General features: G+C 37.5%; 1 protein-coding gene across 1 annotated transcript; it reads right to left on the bottom strand.

The window, feature by feature from the left end:
• Positions 1-5,904: 5,904 nt before the first annotated feature.
• Positions 5,905-6,732, bottom strand: LOC116024145. Its single transcript, XM_031265045.1, has one exon. The coding sequence runs from the start codon at positions 6,730-6,732 to the stop codon at positions 5,905-5,907; it is 828 nt and encodes a 275-aa protein (XP_031120905.1).
• Between the last annotated feature and the right edge of the window lie 2,540 nt (positions 6,733-9,272).

Here is a 9,272-nt window from a genome sequence, read left to right as displayed (position 1 = left end):
TTTTTAACACATTTGGTCCTTCCGGTCAAATATCGCTGGAAAAATGTAACCTTTTTAAATTATTTATTTATGGGGTAAATTGGTCATTTTAGTAACCTAGCTTACAACTACCAATTAGTATAATAATAATAATAATAATAATAATAATAATAATAATAATAATTTTAAGGGTTGACGGCGGACGAAGGCAAAGTGAATAACACATACAACCATGAGGAAAAGAAACAATCATGATTGCCAAATATATAGTCCATAAGTTTCATGTCTTACAAAATCTGATGCAGTAATCTTCAGCTCACATAGGTTGGGGGAATGTTGAAGCAACTGCAAAACAAAGGCAAGCTTCTCCCCACATGAAACACTTAACTCATACAGCTCAATCACTTGCAAATTTATTGCGGTCGGGAATGTCATTGCGGCTATTTCTGAATTTTTACACTTCAAAAAAAATATTAAAAAAATCATATGTGCATACGAATAATCAATCTATTTGCATAAAGGAAAAGAATGCAAAAGTAGAGATTCTCACAGGCAACAAATTGACACTCAAGCAAAGAGTCTTAATTGTTCTCAAATAAAGGGTAAACCATCTGGATTCATCGAGCTCCGAGAACAGAGAACCAATAACCGTCAAGCTTTCAAGTTTTGGACTGCTGATCTCAAAATTAGTGATCTCTTTACAATGACTGAAAGACAGCTCCTCAAGATTAGGAATTCTGTACACAATTCCCTTAACATTATCACTAAATTCAGTATGCTTGAAAGCTAATGAAGTAGCGCTGGGAAATATACAACGAGGGATCGACAAATCAAAAATGAATTCACCCAGAAACAGTTGCTCAATTGTCCAGCAAGAAAATATACAAGATGGTAGCTTATGGTTATGGGAAATAAACAAACTAAGTTCTTGTAGACCATTTTTGGAAAGAAAACAACACCACCGATCTAAATCAGACTGCTGGGGCTTAGGATCCGATGCGTGGCAAATGTTGGTTTATTGATGGAGAATATGAGGAATAACAGTAACGAGGAAATGAGATCTTCAGGCATGATATCACTTTCCTATAAGCTTTTAATCTTCCCTCTCACAAAGCAACGAGGTTTCAAGACTAAATCTTATGGGATACAAGAAGATGAAACAAAGTTCTTTGTTGCTTGAAAAGAAACTTTAGGAGAGATTTGAACCGTGAAATAACTTGATAGAATGCAAAAACTTACTGTATTCATCAGATGACACTCCCTAGAATTTATAGAAAAAATTCTAACCGTTGGGAGCAGTTTACTGAAAGTTTATGGCTGTTGGTAAACCACCTTCAACCATATATTTGAATTCCAACCGATTTTGGATAGGATAATCCGGTTTACGTAAGTTACGTACCCATGCATGATAAACGTGTTAAAACACATTCTAGTCTTAACATCCCCAATGCAATATACTTGTTGCAAAACAAGAGATACTAAAACATGTGTACAATACTTACCCTTACATATATCAGATCAGCATTCGAGTCATAGAGCGCTTCACAGATTCGCATCTCTCGAGAGTTGGAAGTTTACAAAAAGACCATCGAGACATCTGTCGATCGAACTAATCTCTCGATGTATCTCTCGAACATTCCTATCTCTCGAGACACCGATGTTCCGCGAACTGATCTTTCGAATAAACTGACCTCTCGAGGTATCTCTCGATCATCCAAAATCAACTCCACCAAACTAAATAATACTTATAACTCCACAACTCCAAATATTATTTAAGCTTGCATGGTAGACATCTGAACCAATAATATCCATTACTATATAAATATCCAACAATCCTCCTCTATTTATATAGTAAAGGTTAATGCTTTACCAAGATAAATCCAAAAACTTGTGCATAAATGAAAGTGTCTTAAAGATTGAACTTCCACATAGTATAATTCGCGATACATCAATTCGGATTGCAGTGGTGGACGAGCCTTGAACCACGCAGTCTCTTTGAAGAAATGTAGGTAAAATACACACAAATTTTTACAGTCACAAATCTCAATCTTGACACTATTAACAGCCATGTGTCCGTATCCATTCATGAACATATCAAGCCAAACCCTAAGCTCTTGAAGCGGCTACACTTCATGTTCACATAGGCTAATCTTTTAAATCATGCCCTGCAGTAAGCATTTTCTCAAAGGATTAGTTAAGAGTAATCTCATCCTCTTACTCATGTAGAAAAACCAAGTACTGACTTTAGGGATACCTTTTATTTAGTACTTGCAGCCGATTAATGAAGTACTCATCAATCATTGAACTCAGGACCTAACGTAATAACTTAGGCGTGAGTTGTGCTTTCCTTCACCTCTCGACTAGAGTTGGGTTTTACACCTATCCCTTCCGATGTTTTCAACACCATGTCCCTTGCCAAGGCTTTAGTAAACGGATTCGCTAAATTGAACCGGGACCGTACAAAGTCAAGTGCTACAACACCATTAACTAGGAGCTCCCGCACATAGCTATGTCGCATGCCTATGTGTCTTGACTTGCCATTATAAACATTGTTATATGCTTTGGCCAGTGTAGTAGCGCTGTCACAATGCACTAAAATTGGTGACATCGGTTTCGGCCAAATTGGAATTTCCATAATCAAATTCCTTAGCCACTCAGCTTCTTTACATGTAGAAGCTAATGCAATGAATTCAGATGCCATAGTTGAATCTGAAGAAGCTAATGCAATGAATTCAGATGCCATAGTTGAATCTGAAATGCAACTTTGCTTTTTAGAAGCCCAGGAGATTGCACCTCCTCCAAGCAGAAACACCCATCCACTACAGGAGATTGCACCTCCTCCAAGCAGAAACACCCATCCACTAGTTGAGGAATAATCTTCCTGATTTGAAATCCAACTAGCATCAGAATATCCTTCCAAGATGGAAATATCTCTCGAATACACCAATCCATAATCAATGGTTTTATTCAGATATTTCAAGATTCTTTTTAATGCCAACCAATGTACTGCACCGGGATTACTAGTGTATCTACTCACCTTTCCTACTGCAAACGCAATATCAGGACGAGTACTAGTCATTGCATACATTAAGCATCCTATCACTTTAGAATACTCTAACTGAGAAACTGGATTACCTTCATTTGGAATTAACTTCAACGAAGGGTCCATAGGAGTAGAAACTGGAGAGCCAGTCAAGTGATTAAACCTTTTTAACACTTTCTCAATATAATGAGATTGTGTTAATCTAACACCACCCTGCACTTTAGTAATTTTTATTCCAAGAATAACTTCTGCTTCTCCCAAATCTTTCATGGAGAAACTGGAACTAAGAAACTCTTTGGTTTCTTTAACCTTTTCCAGATTAGTTCCAAAAATCAACATGTCATCTACGTATAAGCAAATAATAACCCCTTGTCCTTGGTTATCAAATTTGCTGTAGATACATTTATCAGATTGATTTATCCTATACCCATTAGCTAGCACCACTTGATCAAACCGATCATGCCATTGCTTATGGGCTTGCTTTAAGCCATAAAGTGACTTAATTAACTTGCAAACTTTATGCTCTTGTCCAGCAACCACGAAGCCTTCTGGTTGCTTCATGTACACTTCCTCCTCTAATTCACCATTTAAGAATGCAGTCTTAACATCCATTTGATGAATTACAAGATTGTGTATAGCCGAAATGGAAATTAACAATCTAATGGTAGCAATCCTCGCTACAGGTGCATAAGTGTCAAAGAAGTCTACTCCTTCCTTTTGTTTAAAGCCCTGTGCGACAAGCCTGGCTTTGAACTTCTCGATTGACCCATCGACTTTCATCTTCTTTTTGAAGATCCACTTGCACCCGATAGGTTTACAACCACTCGGAGGATCAGTTAATATCCAAGTGTTATTTTCCATGATGGAATCCATTTCATCATTAACTTCTTCTTTCCAGAAAGCAACATCATGAGAATTCATAGCCTCCTCAAATGATGAGGGATCACCTTTTATATTGAAGTAGTAGAGGTTTGTGGTTTCCAAGGTACCTCTCGAACCTTCGACCAAATACATTTGGAAGTCCGGACCAAATGTTTTTGTCTTTCTGGTTCTTTTACTTTTCCTAAGTTCAAATTCCTTTGACCCTGCATGATCATGAACTTGACCAACATCTTTGGGCTTACTTGAACTAGGAATCAAATCCCTGGTTCTATCTATCGAAGTGAATCTATTTTCATCAAAGATAGCATCCCGTGACTCTATAACGGTATGTACCGAGACATAGTCATTAGGTTCTATCACATAGAACCGGTATGCCTTGCTGTGTACTGCATATCCTATAAAGATAGAATCAATGCCCTTTTCCCCTAGACCTTTACGTTTAGGATCTGGCAACCTTACCACAGCCCTGCAACCCCAGACTCTCAAATAATGCAGGTTGGGTTTCTTGTTGAACCAAAGTTCATAGGGTGTTACCCTACTTCTTTTGTTAGGAATTCTGTTGAGAACATAACACGCGGTCAACATGGCTTCTCCCCAGAAACCTGTACTCAATCCGGAAACTGATAACATGCAGTTTATCATTTCCTTGAGCACTCTATTCTTCCTTTCTGCCACACCAATTTGCTGTGGAGTATATGGTGCTGTGGTCTCGTGAATGATACCCACGGATTGAAAGAACGGTGGATCATAAGATTCACCACCTCTGTCAGTGCGTAATCTTTTCACCAACTGACCAGTTTGTAATTCAACCTCCAACTTAAATATTTTAAACTTTTCCAAGGCCTCATCCTTGGAATGTAGGAGGTACACATAGCAATATCTCGAATAGTCATCTATGAAAGTGACTATATACTTTTTATTTCCCAATGAAGGGTTGCTATGAAAATCACACAGGTCACTGTGCACTAATTCAAGAAAAGTTGAATTCCTTATTATACTAGGAAAGGAATTCCTAGTTATTTTATTTAACATGCATGCACTGCATGGTTCCTTGTTCAACTCAAAAGATGGTATTAATCCATCTTTAGCCATGTCAAATAAACGAAAATACGTGACATAAACGTGAATGCCATAAAGATGATGAACGCACTGTGTAAACACAACCATCAACTTTACTAATATTAAGTTTGAACATATTACAACACAGATTGGCCTACAAACGTACCGGCCTTGGACAAAATGAAACGATCTGCTTCAAATACAAGTTTAAAACCACACTTGTTCAATACAATGCCAGAGATTAAATTTTTTCTAACATCTGGGGCATGATACACATCCGTGAGAGTCAGCTTCCTTCCAGACGTGAGAAGCAACTCCACTTGTCCAATCCCTTTCACCTTCACCATGGAATCATTTCCCATGTATAGGCTTGGACCATCTTCCAGATTTTTATACCTCTTGTAAAGATTCATATCCTTACAGACATGCCTGGTAGCCCTCTTGTAAAGATTCATATCCTTACAGACATGCCTGGTAGCCCCAGTGTCAACCCACATATCCTTACAGACATGCCTGGTAGCCCCAGTGTCAACCCACCACGAGTCACAGACATGCCTGGTAGCCCCAGTGTCAACCCACCACGAGTCATCGACATGCCTGGTAGCCCCAGTGTCAACCCACCACGAGTCATCAGTCTGCATGACATAAACTTCAGATATCATAGCAATGAAATTTTCAGTGCTATCATAAACGAGATTAATGATTTTACCTTGTTTCCATTGGCCACTTCCTTGGCCATGATCACTTTTACCTTGTTTCCATTGGCCACTTCCTTGGCCATGATCACCTGAAGATATGCCTTGCATCTTTTCCTTCCAAACTTCACAGTCCTTTTTAAAGTGTGGACCGTTACACACCCAGCATTTAACCCATGCCTTTCCTTTCCCTTTGTTACACACCCAGCATTTAACCCATGCCTTTCCTTTCCCTTTTCCATTCTTCTAGCATTTAACCCATGCCTTTCCTTTCCCTTTTCCATTCTTCTTAAACTTAACCCATGCCTTTCCTTTCCCTTTTCCATTCTTCTTAAACTTAGAAGATTTTGAGGTCTTTCCCGGTTTCCCTTTCCCTTTGCGGTTCCCATATGGGTTGCCTTCATCAACAAAGTTGATGGTAGAACCCGAAGCTCCGATTAACCTCCCACCGCTCTTTTTCTTACTCTCTTTCTGTCTGATCCCTTCCTCCACATACAGGTGGGAACCCAGTTGCTCCATGGTAAGTTCTTCCTTCCTTTGCATCAAGGCACGATGTACCTTATTCCATGAAAGTGGCAACTTGTCTATAATACTGGCAATGGCAATGGAGTCATCCATATTCATGCCATGGTGCCTTATCTGTCCAAGGATTCTGACAATCTCATGGAATTGTTCCATGACTGAGCGATTGTCCACCATTCTGAATTCATTGAATTCACTTACCAGGAATTTCTTGCTAGAGGCATCCTCAGATATATATTTTGCCTCAAGCACATCCCACAGATCCTTAGAGGATTCCTCATATTGATAAATATAAAAAAGGGTGTCAGACATACCGTTCAGAATATGGCCACGGCAGGCGAGATCATCATTCTCCCATTTGAGTCGGCGACGGGTGACTTCAAGCGTCTCATTCTCTTGCTCCACTGGCTTCGGGGTGCTCAACACATATTCCACATTCAGGGCCGCAAGGAGGAACTTCATCTTCTTTTGCCATCTGCGAAAGCCCACGCCTTCAAAGTGTTCCAACTTTGGAATGTTGACAGCAAAGTTAAGGAACCCAGAGTTCATCATTCCTCAGAAACTGGTATTAAAAGCTTATAGATTGTTGGTTTATTGATGGAGAATATGAGGAATAACAGTAACGAGGAAATGAGATCTTCAGGCCTGATATCACTTTCCTATAAGCTTTTAATCTTCCCTCTCACAAAGCAACGAGGTTTCAAGACTAAATCTTATGGGATACAAGAAGATGAAACAAAGTTCTTTGTTGCTTGAAAAGAAACTTTAGGAGAGATTTGAACCGTGAAATAACTTGATAGAATGCAAAAACTTACTGTATTCATCAGATGACACTCCCTAGAATTTATAGAAAAAATTCTAACCGTTGGGAGCAGTTTACTGGAAGTTTATGGCTGTTGGTAAACCACCTTCAACCATATATTTGAATTCCAACCGATTTTGGATAGGATAATCCGGTTTACGTAAGTTACGTACCCATGCATGATAAACGTGTTAAAACACATTCTAGTCTTAACATCCCCAATGCAATATACTTGTTGCAAAACAAGAGACACTAAAACATGTGTACAATACTTACCCTTACATATATCAGATCAGCATTCGAGTCATAGAGCGCTTCACAGATTCGCATCTCTCGAGAGTTGGAAGTTTACAATAAGACCATCGAGACATCTGTCGATTGAACTAATCTCTCGATGTATCTCTCGAACATTCCTATCTCTCGAGACACCGATGTTCCGCGAACTGATCTTTCGAATAAACTGACCTCTCGAGGTATCTCTCGATCATCCAAAATCAACTCCACCAAACTAAATAATACTTATAACTCCACAACTCCAAATATTATTTAAGCTTGCATGGTAGACATCTGAACCAATAATATCCATTACTATATAAATATCCAACAGCAAACGTGTAGAGTAAAATGCTTAACGGTCCAGCACGGAGCATTAGAATATCATTTATTTTGCTAATATGAATTTTTTCAATGCATTAAGTGTGTCACAATGTTCTATTGCCCTACGTTAACATTTTTAATAATGAGTTTTAAATCAATTTATTGAGTTATTTGAATATCTTTCTTTGTCAACAAATTCTACCTAAATAGTTAATATGATTGGTTTCAAACTTTTTTTAAAAAAAATTTCCATGTTATTAACATAATACTTGGTAAATAAATATATATCATTATTTTAATATGATCGATTTTATATTTAATATGATCAATTTTTTTTTAAAAAAAAATCATATATTCAACAACATTCATAATTTTAATCTAAAAACATGTTTTTTTTTTTGGCATTTAAATACATGTTTTTGCCATAATATTTTATACATGTCACATTTTAACTCAAGTTTAGGTGTATTTTTTTTATTTATTGAATATATTAAAGAGGACCAAATTAAACTATTGTACAACTCATAGTTACACCATTGACCAGTGTACGAACAACATAGGAAATTAAACAAGGTACCATATCCTTATCTTACAAGATTAAAATTTCAACTTCCACCACAAACATGGCCTAACAGATCTATGTTGCATCCAAACTGAACCCATGGAGCTTCATTATACTAAATTCCTACAAGGTTAAAACCATATGTAATCAAATAGTCCGAACACGGTGTCGTCATGTTCCACGCAAACAATCTGGGCTTTCGGAGATGCACGAGGAAAACGCAACAACTCCCTTAGGCTTTTGACAGCTTCGGAGGTATCAATATTAACATATTCCATAATTAAAGCTCTCTCTAGTGCAGGGGATTTCGAGAGCAACATTTTCACAAAAAGCTTTTCGGGTATAGATCCACTAACTCTTCAATCATGACTGTGTTAAGAATCTTCAGATCCTGCTTAAAAATGCAATTGTTTAGATCCTCCAAAAGTCTTGTACTCGTAGTTGTAATATCACACATACACTGCTATCACACAACAAGAAATGCACAGGTGAATAACACATATAACCATGAGGAAATGAAATAATCATGATTGCCAAATACATAGTCCATAAGTTTCATGTCTTACATTATCTGATGCAATAATCTTCAGCTCACAAAGGTTGGGGGAATGTTGAAGCAACTGCAAAACACAAAGGCAAGCTTCTCTCCACATGAAACACTTAACTCATACAGCTCAATCACTTACAAATTTATTGCGGTCGGGAATGCCATCGTGGCTATTTCTGCATTTTTACACTTCAAAAAAAAAAATCATATGTGCATACAAATAATCAATCCATTTGCATATAGGAAAAGATTGCAAAAGTCTCAATCAACACTGAAGAGATTGGAACTTCATAATGTCTCCGTTGAACTAATAAATGCCTATTGTGTGCTTCCAAATGTTACATCACTTAATCTTCAATCTGTTATCTTTAAACCTAGAACTCGCTCGGATTATGTTGTTTATCTTCTTATGCTTAAGGATCTCTCATTTTTCAAATGTGATGACATATTTCATTTTAACATTGTTGCACCAAAACTTCGTAGTTTGAAAATTGTCTTCAATGATACTTCTTGTGGTTATTTTGAAAAATTTGTCTTCGATTTCAAGTTTGAGCGTGACATATCAATCAGTAATGCGCCTAATT

This window comes from Ipomoea triloba, chromosome 7 (assembly GCF_003576645.1).
Source record: "Ipomoea triloba cultivar NCNSP0323 chromosome 7, ASM357664v1".
Taxonomy (NCBI): Eukaryota; Viridiplantae; Streptophyta; class Magnoliopsida; order Solanales; family Convolvulaceae; genus Ipomoea; species Ipomoea triloba.
Note: the sequence above shows the minus strand (reverse complement) of the source record. Positions and strands in the feature narration are given on the sequence as shown.